Genomic DNA, 22900 nt, shown 5'->3' with positions numbered 1-22900 from the left:
GCCTCCATTTAGCCTTTTTTTTTTTTTTTTTAATGGACATACTGGGAATTGAACCCAGGACCTCATGAATGCTTATGTGACTTTCTTAATGTGACCCTACCTGGTTCTCCATCTTCTCATCTAAACACTTCCTTCCATGCTCCTTCACTAACTCATAGTCTTTTTGTCCCTTAAATGTGTGTGTTCACCATGACCGTGCCCAGCATCCTGTTCTCCTTGCACTCCTACTCTGACAACACCATCTGTCCCCTCCGTGATTTCAACTAATCTCCATGTGAGTGATTTACAAATTAATCTTTTTTCATGTTGTGTATGTAATTCTTGTTTTATTTTCACATGTACAAACATAACATACCCATTTAGAAAATAAGAATTATATATACTAATTATAGAACACCTGAGAAAAAATAAATTATGAAGAAGACAAAATATTCCATAATCTGTTCCAGAGAGAAGTGCTATTTGGTGTATTTCTTTCAGTCTTTTTTTTCTCTCTTTGATACACACAAACACACTCACATAAACACACAGGTAATTGGGTTTAATTGGGTTCATATTATTATAGTAGATAGAGTTTTGAATCTGTTTTTCCACTTTACATCATGATTTTCCACAGCGTCAGAATTACTTGAAAACAATTTTAATGGATGGTTAATACCCTGGTAAAATTTTAACTGCACTTGAGTGTTTTGATTTTTACAACATTATTAATAAGTGAAAAAGAAAAAATTTATGCATAAATCCTTGTATGCATATTTGTACAAATTGCTTATTTTATCCTTAGGTTGGATTCTCAGAAGTATCATTACTGGGTCAAAGGGCATGAAAATTAAAAAATACTGCTGTCAAATTGCTTTCTTGTAAAGACTAGATTAATATTCTCATCTGCAATGATTGTGAGTGCCCATCTAGTGCATTCTTTGTAATGCTGAATCTTATTTTTTATCTTTACTAATTTGATATGCAAAAGTGATTTAATTTATATTTCTTTAATTACTAGTGAGAGTGAACATTTTTCATATCTTCATTTTCATTTCTGTGAATTTTCTTTTGGTTAATCTCTTCCTATTTTTATTTGGGTCTTAACATTTTAATTATGGGTTTTTCTTGTTTGTTTGTTTGGAGTTCTTTCATTTATTTCAGGCTTTGGGGGAAGGGGTACAGGTTTTTATTAGGCCAAACTGAATGAGTAGAGTGATAAAGTGGAAAGTGTATAAAGTTGAAATTGCGGTGTTTTAAATGTCCATTGTTTTGAGAATCCAGGGCTTGCGATGGATGGAGCAGCACTGCAAAATGAAAAGGGTGCTGGTTTGAGAGTCAGGGTTCTCAACTTGATGCTGGGAACCAAGCACTTAGGTGATCTTGGGCAAGTCACTCAACCTCTCTGAGCCTCATCTGTAAAATGAGAGGGTTCAGCTTTTGATCCCAAAGTCCATTAAACCTGTACGCTGAAAGGATGACTTATGAGCCACTGCTCACTAGACATTGTGGAATCATTTTCTATCCCATCCCTAACCCTTCACCCATTTTAGATATATGGAGTCTAAGGAAAGACTGGATGCAGTAAAGGCAGTTTCCCTGGGAGTAGCAAAGCTTAACGGAGCTTGGAGGCAATTTAATATGTTTGTGCCCTCTGGAAAATAAAAGTTGCAAAGATTGGTATTTTGAGGCACTCCTGTAGATTGACACTTGGAAACCTGGTAAAGTACTACAAAAGAGCCTCTGTGATCTATGCCGCAAAGCCCCATCGTCTCTAGTGCATGTAAAGCAAGTCTCATTTTATGACAAGACATTTTAAGCTGCCAAGCCAAGTTATTTAGTAACTTCCACTATTCCGTACAGAAACTATTCTTAGTGTTTTTTTTTCTTTGTGATTTGTATAAACTCTTCATTTTAAGAATATTGATTCTTTGTTCTGTGGTCAAATGTTCGGTTATTTGCCTTTTAATTTTGAATACAGTATATTATTACTCATCTATAGATCTTTTTCCTTGGGGTTTCGTTTGTTGCTTTTATGTTTAGAAGTCTTTTGCCATCCAGAGATGAGTTAAGTATTCACTTTGATTTCCTTCTAATTTTTATGGTTTTACTTTTTATATTCTTCAATTTGTCTTGAATCTACTTTGGAGTACCTCGCCAGTATGTTTAGTGCCTTTGCTTGTCTTTGGAGCTCCAGATCCATATTTCCAGCACCTGGTAGACCACGTGGATAGTCCCTCTGCACCAGGTACCTGCAGCCACCTAGTTTCCCTGAGGACAAAGCTTGAAAGTTGCCCTTTCTTCTCCCACACTTAATCACCAAGTTTGGTTGATTTTACCCCAACAGTGATAATGGCTCTTTTGTCAGTCTTCTAATTCAAATCCCCCTTTTTTGCTAGAGTCCTTGAGCAGTCCTTAGAGTGGACTTTTGTTTTTCCCTTTCAGTCCAGAATTGTCTTTAAAAACAAACGAAAAAAAGAACACTGATTTTCAAAGTGTGGTTTCCTGGTTATCTATTTTAGAATCACTAGGGATGTTGGTTTAAAAAGTCGATTCTTCTGTCCTACCTGGACTTACAAATCAATGTATCTGGAGAGAGAGGGCATGAGAATCTGCAGTCTTAACAAGTACCTAAAGAGATTCTTTTACACACTTAAGGGGGATCCAAAGCCCAAGTAAATTAAGTCTAAATTTCTCTGCATGCCATTCAAGACCCCAACTCCCACACCCTGACAGCCTATTTTTCCAGGCTTATCTCCCACATCAGTACCCACCCACCTGGCACTGCAGCCATACAATGATTCACGGTTTCCTGGACCCACCCTGGCCTTTCCTGCCTCTGTGCCTTTGCTCATGCAGTTCCCACAGCCTCAGATTCCTCCCCACCGCTCCCCCGACTCCTGCTTAAATTCTTTTTCCGTAAGAGCTCAAATAAAGTGCTACTTAAGAAAATAATAAAACCTTTTCTAGTTTCTTCTGTTTGAATCAGTGTCTCCCTCCCCAGCCTCCGCTTAGCACTTTATTTTTACTTCATTTTTTACCTTAATGCTGTCACTATTTATGAATTATTATTTCCTTAAAAATTATAAACCTTCTAAGTGTGAGAACCTTGCTTTTCCTTTTCATTTGTAGTCATTATACATATAATAAGCAATTACATACTCATTGCAAACACTATCATATAACAGTATTTGACTTCATATCACACTTAGAATAAAATTAAAATCTTTTACCATTGCTTATAAATTCTTATTTAAACTGTCTGCCACTCATCTCTGTCATCATTTCATACTTCTCACTCCGTCTCTAGCCATATTATTTCTGCCTCAGGGTCTTTGCACTTGCTATTTCCTTTGCCTGGAAAACTCCCTGATCTCTTTCCTTCACCTGGCTGGCTGCCTTTCTTCTTCCCATCATTCAGGTTTCAGTTCAAATGTCATTCACTCAAAGAGGCCCTCCCTTACTGCTATCTAAAGTATCTGCCTCCTTTCCTGCCACCACTCCAGTTACTTTCTTTGTATTTCCTTCACTGCACTAATCACAGTGTTTAATTGTCCAACTTCCCCAGTGGAATGGAAGCTTCATGAGAGCAGAAACGTTGTCTGTCACTTTTAATGTTATATCCATAGCAAATAGAGCACTGTTTGACACATGGTAGGTGCTCAGTTAAATATTTGTTGAATGAATGAACAAGCCTTGAAGATAGACTTGTCATTTTAACAAGTCTTGTTTTGGTTTGCAATCCAAAGTTTAGGTTTTTTTGTTTGCCTGTTTGTTTAATGGATAGCAGCTGAGGTACTTCCATCAGGGTTCAAATCAGGTAGCAGTCTCTAAGGATTTCTGAAGGTAGCAGGACAAAGGTTTGGAAACTGTGATAGGCAGGATTCAGTTCCATCTGAGTGCAGGTTTTCCAAGGTGTTCCCAGGATCCAGGCCACTATTTTACTACCACTGTCAGCATCTACTTTCATGGTTATTACTCCTGGCCAATACTAGTCCATTAGTTTTCATTACATTTTTAAAAGCAAGCATAGCAAAACTAGAACCCACTGACTAGAATCCTCAAACAGTTGGAATTTTTCTTCTGCTTTCCTTCTCTAGGAGAAAAATTAGAAAGCTACCTAGAATCTTCAAGGAAAGATGAAATTATTTTCATTATACTTACTGCATGCACTGAAATAGCACAGTGTATTGATTAGATTTTTAGCAACAGTGTTCAACAAGGGCTTTCTTAATATCTAGCTGAACCAGACAATGTAACTAATCAGTTCTAATTTTTTTCTATTTCTCTTCATTGAGTAGACTAATTTTTTAATTCCATTTTTTTCCTTGAAACTGGCTTGAAATTTTATTCAAAATTATAATAGTGTTTATAGCAGTTTATACTTTTCAAAGTACTTTTACTCTTATTCTCTCATTTAATTGTTATAACAATCCCTTGTGAATTATTGTTTCTTTTTGAGATGAAGTAACCAAGACCCACCCAAAGAAATCTGATTGACTTTCCCATGGCAACTAAAAGACCACTACTCAATAATAATGTTTCTCAATGGCTTTTTAAAAACAGCATGATAATTTGATGTAATTTTTAGGAGGTAAACATTAAAGTGTAATTAAATCATTAACAATAGTGTTTGTAAGCAGTCCTTAAGAAATAAGATGCATAGCACTGGCTCAGGTAAGTAGCAAAATTTTATCACTTCTGTGGCTGTGTGATTTGGTAATTGTTTGTGTGACCAGCCTTGGCTATGCTTGTCCTTGATTGAAAGCATTGTTCTGGGTTAGCTTCTCAGATTTTCACAGAAAGGAAAGATTAGAGAACTTGTCTAGAGAAGAGTCACTTTTCAGTAAACCCGTTTTAATTCTCTTGCTTGAAGGGATTGGTTAAATTGATCTGAGCTGGCTTTTCAGATTGAGCAAGTCCTGAAAAAAATACATCATCTAAAATTTCAGATAAGAAGAATGGAAGCCAGGCCCTTCCTGGAAATGGCCAGGAGTGAAACTAAGAAGCCCTGTATTTGGAGAAAACTTGATTAATTATTAAGGACAAAGACCTGGTACAAGGAGGTTATATCTTTAACAGAAGCAGCCTCCTTAAAATAAGTGTATATGTGTCTTCTGCTTTGACATTGTAAAGGAAACTCTTTAATTAGCCATTTTGTCTTAATTAAGCATGTAATTGGCAAGACCTGTGAGCATGTAGTTTCTAGGCAGATACTCAATTATGTAGGTGGTGGGCATTTGTCAAGATGTGTGGCAAGTGAGAACTAGCATAATACTGCTTTTCATTCATATAACAGATACTCATTAAGCCCCTACACTGCACCAGGAACTTATATTTGATGTATCTGATGTTGAAGTATGGAATGATACAAAGGTTAAAGGAAAAATAGGCTGTTCAGAGTAAATGTATGCTTTGTGTCATGGCCTCAGTCAACTAAATTTCTACATTTTTTCCCCAAGTAACTATGCTTTTCTCTACTTTTCACTTTTCACATCATTATCTATGGGGGAGTTATTTTGTTGTTTTACTTACTGTTAGAGATTTTCTTTGCTATGTGTGGAAAAATACTGGAAAAAACCTCACTGCATTGGACTGTTTGCCCTTATGATGAATTAATTATCAGCTGGGGGAAAAGGGAAGAAGAACCTAGTGAATAAATAACAAATCTGATTTGAGAGAAGAGGTAGAATTAAAGTTGGATTAGATCTGAGAGTTCCTTAATTTAAAGAAAAAAAAAAACAAAAAACAGAAAGAAAGAAAGAAAGATTCTTGGGTGCTTCTTCACCGCCTAAAAATTTAGACCAAAGTCAAGTTTTTAAAGACAGTAATTGGAGATTACTCTTGTACCTGTCTAAATAAGCTATGTGAAGATTACCACAATTATGTAAAAAGCTAATTTGGGTTTCAAAAGTACAAGAAGATAAGATATTCAAATGAATGAATAAAGTAATAGAAGCTGTGTAGGAAGGTGATGGTTATATCATCTTCAACTTAGAGTTTTTACAGAGGTGTTGAGAAAACCTAAAATTTGGCCCTTTCAAGGTATAATTTGAAAGAGATTTAGACTTTTTGGTGTAGAGAAATGATGTCAGGGTTTTGAGCTGCTGCAGTGTTCTCGTAGTCACTACCAGTTTCTCAGAGATGGCATTAGAGTTGCTCTTTTCTAAATTCCTGATTTAACAAAAATAAGTTGACTGTGAAGTACAGTGTGCATTAGAACTGCATTTCTGGTTTTTCCTCTGTGCTTGAGGTAATTTTGTTTCCATCCCAACCTCCCTAAAAATGAATTAGAGCTAACATTTATTTAACCAGTTTCTTTATCTGTAAAGTGGGACAGTAATGTTCTGAGTGTGTTACTATGAGAATTAATAAGTTTACATTTGCAAAACAATTAAAACAATATCTAGCACATGGTAAAGGTTCAATAAATGTTAGCTATGTTTATTACCACCACCACTATCATTTATTAAGCACTTATTTTAGCACTGAGCTAAAAGAACATTTTAGAGGTGATAAGACTAAAATTTAGAGTGATTTTCCTAATATTATTGTATAGATAAGCGGTAGATTGAAGATGTAGACCTGAGCTGAAAGGAACTGGGGTAGGGTTGGCTTAGAGGTACAACAGGCTGGGACATGTAGCCCACCCCTTACCATTTCTAGTTTTGGAACACTTAGAAGGATAAGACTGGCCCAGACCACCCCCTGATACAGGGAAGATGTGGTTTGCAGTAAGTCATTACAGCATGGACATTAAGGTCTGTCAGACTATTTCAAATCATGACTCTGCCACTTACTAGCTGTGTTACCTTGAGCAAGTTATTTAACCTTTCTGAGCCTCTTTCTTCTGCTGGAAGATGAGAATAGTGTTTGCTTCATGGTATCATAAGGATTAAGTGAATAAGATCAAATGAAATGAATCACTTTGTAAATGACCAGTGCTCAATAACCAATCCCCAGACTTATGCTAAGGTGGCCCAAACTTTTATCTAATTGTGACACAGTCCATCTGATAGTGGATGATTAGGGTCTATGTCTGCCTCCCTGCTCTGGCCTAATGACCCTGGGATCAAGCCAAAACTAAACTTACAGTGGAATCATAGGGGACCCATTTCAGAAAAATTAGATGTGTTTGGACTTCACATGAGAGATTCAGATTCCAAAGATGATCCTGATATTCAGAGCACTCTTCCCCCAGTCCTTGCCCCCTCCTCTGTCCCCTCCCCTCCACACACACAAGAAGCCTTAGACGGGCTAGTTGAGGGTAGCAGCTGAAGCACAACCCCAAACAGTGATCTTAATGCCTAGATTGTCACTTAATGTCAGTCAGACTTCTCACAGGGTTGTGCTCTGGTGGGAGTATTGTTGAGCAGTCAAGAGGTGGGTGCCCTACAAAAGAGAACTCTATGGAAACGAGCATCTCATCTGTATAGTCAAGCAACATGTCTATTTGGTAAGAATATTAATGAGATCTGAATAGGAATCAGATACCAGGAAAGACAGCTGCTGTGAGAGGCAATTTGAATTGTGCAAGGAGTTACATATGATATTCAGAAGGTCTTTGTACAGATTTAAAAAGTAATTAAGTTGTAGAGATAATAAACAATTTATAAATGATATTTAAAAAAATACATGTATTTTCAAAAAGTAAATGCATTAAGTGGCCAATATACATTTAAAAATACGTTCAACCTCCTTATAATTAAAAGAATAAAAGTTAGAATAATAACGTACTATTTTCTACATAGCTAGCAGATTGGAAAAAATGAAAATGATTAATAATGCCCAATATTGGTAAGGATATGGAGAATAGAATTTCTCATATAGCTAATAGCTCAAATATGAATTGATGCAAAAATATATAAATTGATGCAACTTTTTTGAGGAACATTTGAAAATGTCTATTAAAATTTTTAATACATAGGTCTTTTGAACTGGAAATGCTGTTTCTTAGGAGTTTATACTGTAGATGCACACCTCCAAGTAGGCAGTAGTAGAAGCATGTTCATTGTAGTCTTGTTCTTAATAATGAAGAACCTAAAACAACCTGAAAGTTCATTGATGGGGGCCTCATAAATAAGCTATAGACTATTGCAGAGTGAAATAGTGTGTGCTGCTGAAAGGCTGACGTGCATCTCTACGTCCTAATGTGGGAAGATGTCCAAGAGGAAATAAATAATTGCTGAACAGCACATTAACGTAAAAACTGTTGTAATTTTTTTAAAAAGTGTGTTCTTGTGTGGCATGTGTTAACTTCTCTGTGCCTCAGTTTTCTCATTTCTAAAATAGGCATCATCATACTATCTTCCTCATAAGTAGTTGTGAAGATAAGATGAGGTCATGTGTAGAGTGCTTAGAACAGTGACTGCAGCATAATATTGTTTGCTGTTATTATGTATAGACAACATCGGAAAGTCCTTACTCTAAACTATGACAGAGGTTACCTTTGGGAAGTAGGATCAGCTTGGGGGAAGGGGTGGACAAGAGATGGCAGAGACTTGTATTTTGTATATTGTAAATTTCCTCCTAATTGTTTATGATGAGCAGGTGCATACCTTGACCAATTTACTCTGACCAAGGAAGCTAGACAGTGAATATAATGGCAGCTTGGAGTGATGATTGAGACCACAGAGGAGAGGAAGGAGGAAGGAAGAGGGTGAAGGAAGGTGGTGGTATGGGGAGATGGGAGGGACGCTGATGGGTTCTACCTTGGCTGCAGGAGCTGCTTTTGAAAACCACTGACTAAATTAAACAAAGTTTAATTTCTCAAGGGCCTTAGGAAGGTCCAGCATTTATATATGGACTTAATCTTTTTTGTAGTTTAGTTGCATTTACATTAAAAAAGTGATTAATGTATAATTTGACTTCTGAGTAGAAATTTTAAAAAGTAATTGCTCAAAATGCCTACAACAAACATTTAAGAATAGATGGGTAGTTTTTCTAATAATTATGAAATTCGAATTTCAATGTTTTAAAGAAACCACTCATTTCTTTTTAACTCCATTATACAACATTATAAAGAGAGTAATTTTTGCACTAAATAAAGTCAAACAACTGAAGCAAAAGTTTATTTATAAATTATTTTTTATCAGAGCCTTATGACATTGGCCTTGTGAAGACAGTATGATATGTAAACTAAGCTAAGCCCAAATATATGTCCTGTTAACTAAACCTTTAGAATAATGGGGTTTTTTTGGAGGGCAGGGGGAGGTTTGGAATTAGAAGATTGCTTTTAATGATTTTTTTCTTTTACTGAATTAAAATCGATTTACAATGTTGCGTTAATTTCTGGTGTACAGCATGTATACATATATATACATTCCTTTTCATACTCTTTTTCATTATACACCATGTAAGGGTATTGAGTATAGTTCCCTATACTATACAGTTGGACCTTATTGTTTATCTGTTTTATGTATAGTTCATATCTGCAAATCCCCACCTCCCAGTTTATCCTTTCCCATAGAACAACGTTTATTTAATACGTCTTAGACACAGAGGCCTACAAAGACTGACAAGATCTGGCTCTGACCTCAAGCAACGTGCCGGGTACAGTATGCATTTATTATCTCCTTTTATTTTTAGAATAACCCCGTAGGGTAGGTTATCATCCTCACTTTACACAGAAGAAAAGAGTAGTACAGAGAGGTCACCTGCATCTGGTTAGAGTCAAATGTGTTTTCATGATCTGCCTTGCCTCCAAATAACCATTGTGTGAGGATGGGTGAAGTGAGCCCTGTTTTAGGGGGGGCATACTGAGAATTCTCAGGGACCTCAGTGATCATCTATTGTTTAGTCTAGTGACTTTCAAACTATAATTTTTTAAATTATTTATTTATTTGGGGTTTGGGGGAGGAGGTGGTTAGGTTTACTTATTTATTTATTTTTAGAGGAGGTACTGGGGATTGAACCTAGGACCTTGTGTATGCTAAGCATGTGCTCTACCATTTGAGCTATACCCATCCCCTGACTATAATTTTTTAAGTAACAGTTTTATTGAAATATAATTCATATACCTTACAATTTACCTATTTTAACTGCAGTTCAGTGGTTTGTGGTATATTAACAGAATTGTGCAGCCATTACCACAATCAGTTTTCATTACCTCCCCAAAAAAACCCATACCCATTAGCAGCCAGTCCCTTCTCCCCCACCCTTAAGTGCTAGACAACCACTAATCTACTTTCTGTTTCTATAGGCTTGCCTATTCTAGACATCTCATGTAGTGGAATCATACAGTATATAACCTATTGTGACTACTTTCTTTCACTTAGTATAATTTTTTCAAGATTCACCCATGTTGTTGCATGTATCAGTATGTCATTCCTCTTCATAGCTGAATAATACACCTTTATAGGATAAACCACATTTTGTTTATATGTTCATCAGTTGATGAACATTTGGGATGTTTCCACTTTTGGTTATGCTGTTGTGAATAATGTACAAGATTATATGTGGACATGTGTTTTCATTTCTCTTGGAGATACATATGCATACACATGCATACCTAGGAGTAGAATTGCTGGTCATATGATAATTATGTGTTCAAAACCTTTTGAGGAACTGCCACCTCTCTTCCAAAGCAACTGCACCATTTTACATTCCCATCAACAATGTATGAGGGTTTCAGTTTCTCTACATCCTTGCCAACACTTGGCAAGCTATAATTTTTTTAACCTCATGCCACAGTAAGAAAAATTTTACATTCTTACCCAGTTTATACACACACAAACGAAAACAAAAGCTTTATAAAAGAATATTTACCTAAAAAAAAAGAATATTTACCTACACTATATATGATGCACTCTAACATTTTCTGTATCATTACATTTTTTCATTAACACAAACGTACTGGTTCTGATTCACTAAAATTGATTTCACAACTCACTAATTGTGACCTGCAGTTAGAAAAACTCTAGGCTATTTTGCACAAAAGGAAATTGAGGCCCCAAGAGATGACTTGTTCAGCAGATGATGCTGCTAATTAGTGGAAGATTAAAGATTAAAGCCCATGCCTGTTGGCTTCCTTCTTTGACAATTCAAAAGATGCACAGTGAGAACCTGAAAGTCCTCTTTTTGACTTCAAACCTTGTACATATTTTGTTACTATCATCCTGTCTTTCATGCTGTATTATTTTATTTGATATAAGTGAAAATTCATATGCCAGCTCATCTTTGGAGAAAAATTATTTCTGGTTAAATAAATTTAATTTGAAGAGTAAAGGTGACAGGATGATACATATGACTTGGGCTGTATTATGTTGTATATCTATGTGCCATATGAAGCTATATCTATCATGCAATGGAAATTCTAGGACTGTAATGAAGTTTAGAGTTTATGATACAGCTTTGGGAATCATTTGGTCTAAGTGACCTTTGATGACTTGAGCATAGGTGAGCTTACCCAGAGAGAGGAGAGATTCTGACCCTTGAGTAATGCCTAGGAGCCAGGGATGAGTGGAGGGAGGGAGGATTCCAGGGGAAATTTATGAATGGTTTAAAAGGTGGGAAAGGAAGCAGGAGAGTTTCATTTAAGAAAAAACAAGGGAAAATACAATTTCAAAAATGAGGGACTAAGCAACTCAAATGGCAACAGAGAATGATAAAATTGAGACATGGTCCTTGGATTTGATCGTAAGAGATCTTCAGGAGAATGATTTCAGTAGAATAGTGGGAGTGGAAGCCAGACCCAAGTGGGCTGAGAGATTTTTGGAAGATGAAGAAGTGGAAAGAAACAATGAGGACCTGGAAACTAAGGTTTGGTTGTATAGATAGGAACAAGGTAAGGTGGTGATTTGAGAGGGGAAAGGGCTTAAGAGAAAAAGGATTATTTCTTTAATCCATACATATAAACTTCAGGTGCACACACATACACCTCAAAAATGTGAGCTTGTTTTTAGGGCAAAGTGAGATATGGAGGCAAAGTTAGGTTCTGGGGAAGAAAGATCAGGAGTTCAGATGGACTATTGTGACACTTATTTTTCTTCTGACGTAGGCTAGGTAGGTGGGAAGATTGTATCTGAGGGTACTTTCTTTTCGTCTTCTTTCATCTCTGGAATGGTAAAATGTGAATTGCTAAGAGTGAATGTTTGTAAGTGCCTGGTCAGTTCTTCAGATTCTTTGGTGAGCAGTCTCCAGAAATGAAATTGCTTCTTAGTTAATATAACTTCTTTTTTTTATTACTCTTGCCCTGGATCTTAGGGTTTTAAAGAACAAAATATCCTTAAGAAGAGATTAAAAAAAAAGAAGAAGCAAAATATTATTTAAGTGACTCTGTCCTGATGCAAATATCTACATCCCTGTTGACCCCTGAGAATTCGGTCATTGTTACAATTTCCCTATTGTCTAGGTAGGATATGTGTTCAAAACCTGCAGAGACTTGGCAAAGCTCTTCCAAGAAGAGTAGCAATGATGATTCTAACATGCTACAGACTTGTCTGTCATCATATTGCTGAATAATAGTGAGTCTTTTATGTATAGCACTTGAAGTTATTTAGTGGTTCTACTTTTTCATATCATGTGAGTTTATCTCAGAGATTGAAGAAGCTGAAATTACTGACTAATTCACAGTTCCGCAAAATGGTTTTTACTTTCTCAACACCTAGTCTTAGGACTACATAATAAACATTCATTTTTTGTACTGATAATGTTTTAGATAAAATTTAAACCTTCATGCAATTCTATTCAAGGCATGTTTATACAGTTTCTTCTGTTTAAAAAGCGATATACTAGATATTAGGAGGGCAAGAGGCAAAGTAAATCTGTCCTCTCATCTCAGGGATCCTTCTATCCAGTATGATTTATCAGATTATTAAAGACAGAGGAATTGACCTGTGCTGATTGGCAATAAGGCTGGGGCACTTCAGGAAAGGGCTCTTTGAGGAGGTAGTCTTTTCACTGGAGTCTTGAAAGGTGAGTAGATTGAGGAAGGGACAGCATTCCAAGTAGAATGAAAAAATATATGGTGTATCAAGGGAGTAGAAACTGGCAATGGGGTAACTTTGGAAATTCTAAATCTCTTTTCATGTCAAAATTTTGTGGAATTAGACATCTCACCATCAGAGAAAGAAGTTGCAAATTAGTAAAAGAGAATACTAGAATTAATCTTGTGATGTTAGATTGGAGGCAAAAGTATCACTATGAATTTATAGTATAAAATATGTATCTATTTAGAAATCTGTATATAAATATAAATATACACATAGGTAGATATAGAAATATATATATATATGTTAATATACATACATGTATTTCTTGGTTCTGTCCCCTAAATGAGCCTAGAAGCAGTGACATTTCAATAGCAGTGAGTATACCTAGTGCCTGGGTCTTGGTTTCTCCAATAAAAGGAACCAGGGCTCCTTGGAGAAGTGGTTGACTTCAGGGCTGGGACAGAGCAAATACAATATGAATCTGGAATATCTCATAGAGCTAGAAAGTGAAGAAGTGCTTAAAAAAAAAAAATTGGTGGCATGTTGAAAGGACATGGGAGCCAAACTGAAAGAGCTCCAACTGGCCAAAGATAGAACAATTTCAGCAACAAAATAAAATAACCCAGGGAATAAAATAATCCAGGAATTATCATAATCCAGAGAATAAAATAAATATCTGTGAATCTATACTAATATAATCAAATGATTGAATAAGTAAATGAGGGAGAAAGAATAATTCTTCCTTATAGAAGAATAATAAATGTAGAAGGAATGAGAGCAATAGAAAATCACAATTAGAACACCACAGGAATTGCTGAAGGCAGGATCCCTCCATGAATGCTAAAATTAGTGAGTAAAAGTTTAGGGAGGAATAGGATTAAAGCATCTGCCTCCAAATATTTATGAATTATAAAGGAGAAAAAATAGTGACTAAATTCACACACTTTAAAAAATTTTGTACAAAAATATACCCTTAGAAATAAATGGAGTTTATATTCTAAAAAAATCGTGGCAACACATTTCATGTTACTTTTGTTTAAAATTTCCCTTTGCACCTCGAAGTGTTTTAGCTTAAGTTTTTTTTCCTTTCAACTAAGTCTACAATTTATTTCTAAAAGACAACATTTTCTCTTAACAAGTGAGTTTGTACTTTGTTCTTTACTTTGAGGCTTTGTTTAGGCAACTATGCCTCTTGCACAAGCAACCATCTCAGGAGCCGGAAAAAAATAAATAAATAAAAAGCAAGAACGGTATGACTGAGAGTGGATTTATAAGAGCAGGATTTTATTAGTGGCAGCGCATTTGCTTTTGTCCCAGCCTAGTTTTTGGGAGACAGTTTGCTTGGATAGGTAAGGCTGTGAATGAATTTATTAGAGTAGGTTTCCTGAGTAGCTACAGGCCTCACCCTAAGCAGTATCTTGAGGAAGTGAACACCTGGGGCCAAATTTTCCCAGTGAGTCATTGCCCAGCCCTTATACGTTCAAGGACCTTTATTCCAGAAATCTTCATATCCAGGCTTTATCTCACCCATAGGGGTTTAGCTGTTTTACCTTAGCCTACCTGGTGTGATAAAAGAACTTTGGACTGGAAATAACTCTGGCTCTCATTCTGACTAGCTGGTAAGTTTGGGAAAATTATTGGATGTTTACATGGCTTAATTCCCTTACTTTAAAAGGGGAGATTTCGTTACTTGATTTCTAAGCTTCTCTCTTGGTGTAAAACTCTGCCGTATGTATCTAAAACTGAAGGCATCTTTCTCTTAGCAAGTAGTTCCCCTTTCTGTGTAACCCATTGTTATTTGCTATACCACTGTCCTGTCAGTCTCTGAGGCTAAAAATCTTAGTTATTTTTGTTATATCCATTCCCTTTAACTCTTGCACAAAGCTGTCGACCAATCCAGCAATTCTTCCTTCACAATTGAAACTTGGGTTTTAGAGTCTGAACACTGGATTCAGCCTGGACCATATGTTAGCTATGTGACCTTAGGCAAATTATTCCACCTCAATAAACCACATTTTTTAAAATGGAAATATTCCATCTCCAGGGTTGTTGTAAGGATTAGAGTTAGTAAGTGCCCGATAGCTGCTGTTATTTGTATATTACAAGGTAATGGATTGGATCTTTAAGTCTACCTGGCCTTTGGAAAAAACATTCAAGGATATTGTGGCCCAGACTGAATACGTCCTGGAAGGGCCTTTCTGGGTGTTGTACATGCCCTTTTCACTCTTTACAAGATTTCTAAGATTAAGAAAACTGTCTTAAAGTCTGAGAATGGGCCTCTCATTTCAGAGAGAGCAGGTAAATGGGAGAGACATCACACATTTAATGCGAGCCCCTGAAAGCTGAGATATTCACAGTGGAGAGTATTTCAAGCAGGCACAAGGTAACTAAGTTTCTCTCAAAGAACTATTATCATCTCTGATGCTAACCATTCTGGGAAGATACTTGCTGCTACACTTTTATTAAAAGATAATTTGTGTAGATTTGCAGCTAGGTGGGTTCAGGGATTTTGCTGCCCAACTTTGTCTCTTGGCTAAAAGTGGTTTTAATCATTACTCATACTTGTCATGGAAAGAAAACTGACTTTGGAATCAAACATAATATGGATTTGAATCCCAACTCTGCTACTTAGCTACATGATCATTGTAAAGTTATAATATCTCTGAATCTCAGTTTCTTCATCATAACTATAAGGTAATAAAACCAATCTTTTAAAGTAGTTGTGAGGTCTGTGGAGGGCAGTATGGAGGTTCCCTAAAAAACTAAAAATAGACTTACCATATGATCTAGCAATCCCACTCCTGGGCATATATCCAGAGAAAAATATAATGTAAAAAGACACATGTACCTCAGTGTTCATGGCAGCACTACATACAATAGCCAAAACATGGAAACAACCCAAATGTCCATCAACAGATGACTGCATAAGAAGATGTGGTTTATTTATACAATGGAATACTACTCAGCCATAAAAAAGAATGAAATCATGCCATTTGCAGCAACATAGGTGGACCTAAAGATCGTTATTCTAAATGAAGTAAGCCAGAAAGAGAAAATGTCATATAATATCACTTACATATGGAATCTAAATAAAAGTACACAAATGAACTACTTATTATTTATAACTTAGATGATGATTGATTGCTTGAATATGTGTAAGCACATTTGATTGTCCTTTATGATTGGGTTACTGCAATCTGTTGATTCTTATTTTGTGGTTGACTTTGGTTTTATTCCTTTGATAACTATGTAAGTTTAAAAAGCTAAAGCTCTGAACTGTTCCTAGAAACAATGAGCAGTACATATACATAAATTTTAAAATGGTTTTATCTCTCAATGAGTTGCTCTTTCTAGAAAAACTTTGTTTACCAAAAATAAAATTAAAAAGAAATAATTGATAATCTTTTTCTAAAGTAATAATTGACTTCAGCTTCTTTTGCATCACCATATTTGCAGCTTTGTAAGTTATGCAACTTGATTTTAAAATTATTTGTAAAAAAAAAGTGTACTTTATCTTTTGTTAATCTTGGGACTTCTCTGTTAAAAGAAATAAAATTTGTAACCAAATTTAAAAAAAAGTAGTTGTGAGGATTAAGTGAGATGTATGCTTTGCAAGAGAAGATGTTTTAAAATGTTCATTTCCTTCTAAGAGACTGATTTTTAACCTTTTGGCTTCCCATTGTGTGTCAGTAGGACTTTTCATGCTGATGTGTATATCTCAACATATGTAAAGCAAAACTCATCATTTCCCCTCTTCTTCCCCTATTTACTCTCTGTTAATGTCATCAATAGCCTCCTGATCATTCAAGTTTGATGATGCCAGCTTTGATTCCTTCTCTCACCCTAAGTCCATTTTATTCTAAGAACTCTGAATTCTTTCTTCCCGCTTTTCCATTCCCACCTATTCTAATTTAAACCTTGACTACCTTTCACTTAGACAGTTTTCAAATCTTCTTGACTAGTGATTTAGACTTCAATTTTTTCCCCTCTGATCAAGTGATACACTGCTGTAGAATCAGCTTTTAAAACATGGCTCTCATTATGGTACTTGGTTTTTCAGAAACTCTCAGTGTTCCACCATTGAGACTGAGTAATCCACCATAAAGTTCTTTTCTTACAGATGTGGATATTGAGGCTCAGGGAAATTTTTTCTTTTCTAAATTTGCCATAAGGGTCACACATGTGCTAGGAAGTGGCATGTTAAGACTACACCTCAGGGGGTAAGGGGCTATAATTCAGTGTTAGAGCACATGCTTAGCATGCACTATGTCCTGGGTTCAATCCCCAGTACCTCTGTTAATAACAGCAACAAAAAAGACTACACCGCATCTCTGCTTTCCCACAGGTGAGTTCTTTCCACTATTGGAATATGGCTCAAACTCCTTAGCATGATTTTCAGGGCTCTTCCCAATCTGGCCTCATTCTCTTTCCGTTTTATCTTCAACTTCTCTTGCAGCTAGAATCTAACTCTGTTGAAGTACCTTTTGCTGTTTCAGTTCCCTAGCAGTGAAATGCTGTTCCCTCTATCTGAGATGTGCTTTCCTCCTTCTGCCCTCACTTGTGCTGGTTCTTTGAGTCCCAAGTCAATCCAGTGTCTCTTCCCTTCCCTCCCACCATGCCAGAAAATCAGATCCTGCACTCCTTGACCATGCATTGCCTTGTGCTGTAATTATTTGTGTACACTGGCAAGCCCAATAGACTATGTACACTCTTTGGGCAGGGCCTTCTCTCTACACCTTATAGGAAGTATTTACCCAGTAGTCTGGTACCAGAGTCTATCAAAAATCATGTATCAATTCTCACCTTTATCAGTTTCTTAGAGTGTTTATCATATTATTAAGAAATAACATGGTGGGGAGGGCATACCTTAGTGGTAGAGTGTGTGCCTGGCATGTATGAGGTCCTGGGTTCAATCCCCAGTACCTCCATTAAAAAAATAATAATAATACAACAAATAAAATAATTACTACCCCCCCAAATAAATAATAGTATGCTTCTATAAAGATGCAGTCAGGGTGTGAGCCAATTCATTCCTTGAGTATAAAGTGTGCTTATTGTCGCCTTATACCGAGATAGATGTTCTGACTTTCTTTGGCTTTCTGGCCAAGAGTAATCAACACCATGGAATTAGACTTGGGAATTAAACTCCTTTTTTAAAAAGAAAACATCACACTTAGTCCCTCAGATAATTAATTCTTTTCCTTCTTTAATGAACAAATATGAGAACAAGTCTTCTGGTTTTTGTTTTTTTGTTTTTTGATCTTGGAATTGATCTCTGTAGAACTGACATTTATACCTGTACTTACATTAGAAGCATAATTGTACCAAATAATGTCTTTTTTAAAAAATAAATTTGTTTTTAAATTGAAGTATAGTCAGTTTACAATGTGTCAACTTCTGGTGTATAGCATAATGTTTCAGTCATACATATACATACATATATTCACATTCTTTATAGGTTGCTATAAGATATTGAATATAGTTCTCTGTGCTGTACAGTATAAACTTGTTTATTTTATATGTAGTAGTTAATATTTGTAAATCTCAAATTCCCAATTTATCCCTTCCCACCCCTTTCCCCCCAGTAACCATAAGTTTGTTTACTATGTCTGTGAGTCTGTTTCTCTTTTGTTGATAAGTTCATTAGTGTCTTCTTTTTTATTTTTTTAGATTCCACATATGAGTGATATGATATGGTATTTTTCTTTCTCTTTCTTGCTTACTTCACTTAGAACGACAATCTCCAGGTCCATCCATGTTGCTGCAAATGGCATTATTTTATTCTTTTATGGCTGAGTAGTATTCCATTATTTAAACATACCACCAGTTCTTTATCCAGTCATCTGTCAATGGACATTTAGTTTGCTTCTATGTCTTTGCTATTGTATACAGTGCTGCTGTGAACATTGGGGTGCATGTATCTTTTTGAATTGGTGTGCCCTCCAGATGTATGCCCAGGAATTGCTAGATCATACAGTAAGTCTATTTTTAGTTTTTTGAGGAATCTTCATACTGTTTTCCATAATGGCTGTACCAAACTAGTCTCACCAATGGTATAGGAGGGTTTCCTTTTCTCCACACCCTCTCCAGTGTTTATCGTTTGTGAACTTTTTAATGGTGGCCATTCTGACTGGTGTGAGGTGATACCTCATTGTAGTTTTGATTTGCATTTCTCCACCAAATAATGTCTTAAAGTGTTGGTTGGTATTTCCTAGACTTGGCTTAAGGGGTCTTTATTGTTTTTACATAATTAAGTTTAGCTGAATAAACAGCTGTATCTTTCTCTTGTTAATGAAAGGACTGACAATGTTTTTTTGGGTCTGTCAGTTACAAACTGAAAAGCAGATAGACCTTATTTATTCCTCATAAAGGTACTATGAAGTAAGTACTATTGTTATGGATGAGAAGTCTAAGTTTTAGGCAAGGACACCCAGCTCTAAGTGATGGGGCCAAGACTGCCGTTTAGCTACATGTGTCTCTAACACCTTACCATAGAGGGCTCTATGTTGCCTTCCAACATAGGGATTTAAATAAACAAAAACAACAAAACTACATTGTTTTCGGACAAGGCTTTAGTGGGAAGAACAAGTACTCCAAATGGAAAAGTAATGGGATCTTTTCGGGTTGCTTATCACTTACTTTGCATCACAGGACTTTTAATGTGAAATGGCAGCCCAGGGTGGTTGGTTAAGCACACTGTGTGTTCCGCTGTTGTCAAGGCTGTTGGAGGCAGTACCTGATGAACCATACATTCTACCAGATCAGTTAGGCTCTGCGGTTGTCAAGAGAGCTGCAAGAGTAGTTTCTTCTATATCGTTCACTCTTCAAATAAGGAAACTATTGACTCATTTCTAATCTCACCTCTTTGGACAAAGGTTGGAACTCCTTTGGTAATGACTGAGGCAAAAACCAAATAATCCAGTTAATGGATAGGGTCTAAGTGATTTCAAGGGCATGGCTTTATGTATTCTTTGACTTGAAGCCAATACTAATACACTGTACTTAAAATGGTCTAAATACTACTATAATATGCCTGGTATTTTAAATATATTATCTCCTTAAACCCACATCAAAAACCCTATAAAGGTAGGTATTATCCTCATTTTTCAGTGAAGAAACTAAAACTGAAAAGATTAATTTGTTCAGGGTTACAAAATTTTGTTTCATCTGAAGTCTGTCTTTTTTTTTAGCGTCCAGGACCTCCTACATGCTAAGCATGCACTCTATGACTGAACTATACCAACTCTTAAAGTCCTCATTCTTTGTATTATACCATTCTGTGTCCTCAGCTCTCTCCCCAACACCAAGTGGGCAGTGCTACAGAGCTTGGGGAGAGAAGGCTGCCAAAAGAAACTTGGATGTAGGTAGAACCTAATTTGGACCTGACTCTACAGAGGTGCCGATTGTACTTCCCCTGGGTTGTAACTCAGAAGAGTGGAACATTTCACTCCAAATGTGACTTTGGAACAGGCTTAAGTTCAGGGAAAGGCCAGTTGATGTTTGCACAGTGGGGTCAGTCATAAAATGATGGAAACTGAAAGGGACCTTAGAGATCATCTGGTCTAACCTTCTCATTTTACAGGAAACTACAACCCAAATTCAATCATCTGACCAAGGTTACAGTTTTTGAGAGAACTGGTAGAGGAGTATGGTCTGCTGGTCCAGGGTGCTCTCTCACTTACACCACACTGCTGCCAGGCCTTGGATTCTTGAGAATCCTCTTCTGTGTCTAATATTATGACTTTCTTTATCACATAGGTATTTCAGTATCTGCAGACAAGATGGAATCAACTCCATTTAACAGACGGCAATGGACTTCACTATCGTTGAGGGTTACTGCCAAAGAACTTTCTCTTGTCAACAAGAACAAGTCATCGGCTATTGTTGAAATATTCTCCAAGTAAGTGCTGATCCTGGTCCAAAAGGACCATCTGTCTTGAGCACACATTGCCACCTGTCAGGGAGATCAGTAAAGGAAGTACATGGTGCAAAATGGCTTTATTGAGCACCTTCTGGATTTTAAGCACCATGCAAGGCACTGTGGAGGATGATAATAATCAGGAGAAACATTCTCTACTTGAATTTTTGTTTAGTTGGAGAAGAAAAAGTTATAAACATAAAAGACAACTGTGAAACATATTATTAAGGAAAATGTCAGCAAGATACAGATTAAGATACTAAGAGAGTGTGACCCTCACTGGCAGAAGCTAGTCTAGAAGGATTTCTAGTTGAAATGAGTTTTAAGGCAAATTTTGATTTATTTGAAAGGAATGTTAGGTGCACCCTGTACCTGCATTGTCCAATAGGCTGCCATTATACATGTGGCTATTTAAATTTAAATTAATTAAAATTAAAAACATTTAAAATTCAGTTCGTCAGCTGCAGTAGCCACATTTCAAGTGTCTAATGGCTACATGTTTCCGGTGGCTACCATGTTGGACATCACAGAAACATTTCACCGTTGCATAAGGTTCTGTTGAACAGTACAAAGTATATAGGCAAACTACAGCCCACTGGCTGCCCATTTTAGTAAATAAAGGTTTATTGAAACACAGTCATGTCCATTTGTGCATTGTCTATGGCTGCTTTCATGCTATGGTGGCAGAGTTGCAGCAGGAACCATATGGCCCTCAAGGTCTAAAATATTTAGTATCTGGCCCTTTAAGGAAAAGTTTGCTGACTCCTGCTGTGCACCATGAGTTCTCTGCTCTGAGGACCCCTTTCCTGTTTACTTTATATCCCTAGTGTATAGCACAGTAATTGGAACATAGTAGGCACTCAACAAATATTGAAGAAATGATCTAAGTTAATAATATGCCGAGACGGTAAGCACATTAACTTAACTGAAATAGAGACGCCACAGAGCTTAGGGCAGATAGTAGGTTTACCTCACTACTACAGTTTGTTAATCAATAGGAAGCTACAATACACTTAAGAGAAGAAAGATGGTAAGGATTTGAAGAAAGTGATTCTGGGAGCTATAGCTAGAACATAGCTAAATATCAGTAGGAAGTTTCTGTAATCTACAGTGTTACCTTTTCTTCAATGACAGCTCCATTAACCACCTGCTCTGTGGAAAACACTACCCTTCCAAACTATTGACCTTGGTTATCACTGAAGGGTGAAACTTCACAGCCCTTTTACTTCCTACTTCATGCATTTTATATTGCTGTAATTTCATGTCAAATGTATTATTCTTATAAAAAAATCAATAAAGATATTTCAGAAAAAAGGGATCAAGATCTGGAAAGCTATTAAGACTTAATTCATGACCTCAAAGAATGTAACAGTATAGTTTATATTAGTAGAGGAAGTCCCCAAACTTACTTCATTTTAAGAATCACCTTAATAATTGGCTAATAATATGGTGTTCCAGTTATCTATTGCTGCATGGGGAAAAAAATCTCCAAAATTTAGTGGCTTGAAATAATGACAGCATTTATTTTGCTGTGAATCTCCAGTTTGGGCAGGGCTTGCCTCTGCTGCCCTCAGCATCCCTGGTGGCTCAGAACTGGGGGCCATAGTCATCTAAAGGCTGACTCACTCACAAGTCAGGCGGTTGATGCTGGCAGTCATCTGGGGTCTCAGCTGGGGCCATGAAGGGAACACCTACACGTGGCTTTTCCATGTGGCTGCTTGGCTTGCTGGGCTGGGTTCCAAGGACAAGCATCCATCCAGAGAAGAAGGGAAGGAGGGAACAAAGAAGGAAGGGAATCAGAGCCAGGGGTTGTGTAGCCTTTTATGACCCAGCCTCAGAAGTTACACAGTATCACTTCTGCCACATTCTCTTCATTAGAAGTGAGTCACTAAGGCTGGCTCATATTCATAGGGAGGGGAATTTGACTCTACCTTTGAGTGGGAGATATGTCAGAGTTTTGGGGGGACATGTTTTAAAACCGTCCCATATGACTTCTCAGGCTCCTCCCTTAAAGATTCTAATTTGATGTGTCTGGGATGGGACCCAGGAATTTGTTTTTAACAGGTATCCC

At 36.6% G+C, this 22900-nt stretch overlaps 1 protein-coding gene across 2 annotated transcripts in view; it reads left to right on the top strand.

Moving 5' to 3' along the window:
- The window catches only part of LIMA1 (LIM domain and actin binding 1), a 71470-nt gene that overhangs the window by 3822 nt on the left and 44748 nt on the right, over positions 1–22900 (top strand). For both annotated transcript variants that reach the window (XM_006177709.3, XM_006177708.3), the window contains exon 2: positions 20670–20811. In XM_006177709.3, coding sequence (XP_006177771.1) covers positions 20693–20811 — 119 coding nt within the window. In that variant the 5' untranslated portion in view covers positions 20670–20692. The remainder of the gene's footprint in view (positions 1–20669; positions 20812–22900) is intronic.

The sequence above is a fragment of the Camelus ferus genome, chromosome 12, assembly GCF_009834535.1.
Source record: "Camelus ferus isolate YT-003-E chromosome 12, BCGSAC_Cfer_1.0, whole genome shotgun sequence".
Lineage (NCBI taxonomy): Eukaryota > Metazoa > Chordata > Mammalia > Artiodactyla > Camelidae > Camelus > Camelus ferus.
The sequence above is the reverse complement of the archived record's forward strand: the minus strand, read 5'-3'. Positions and strand labels throughout refer to the sequence as shown.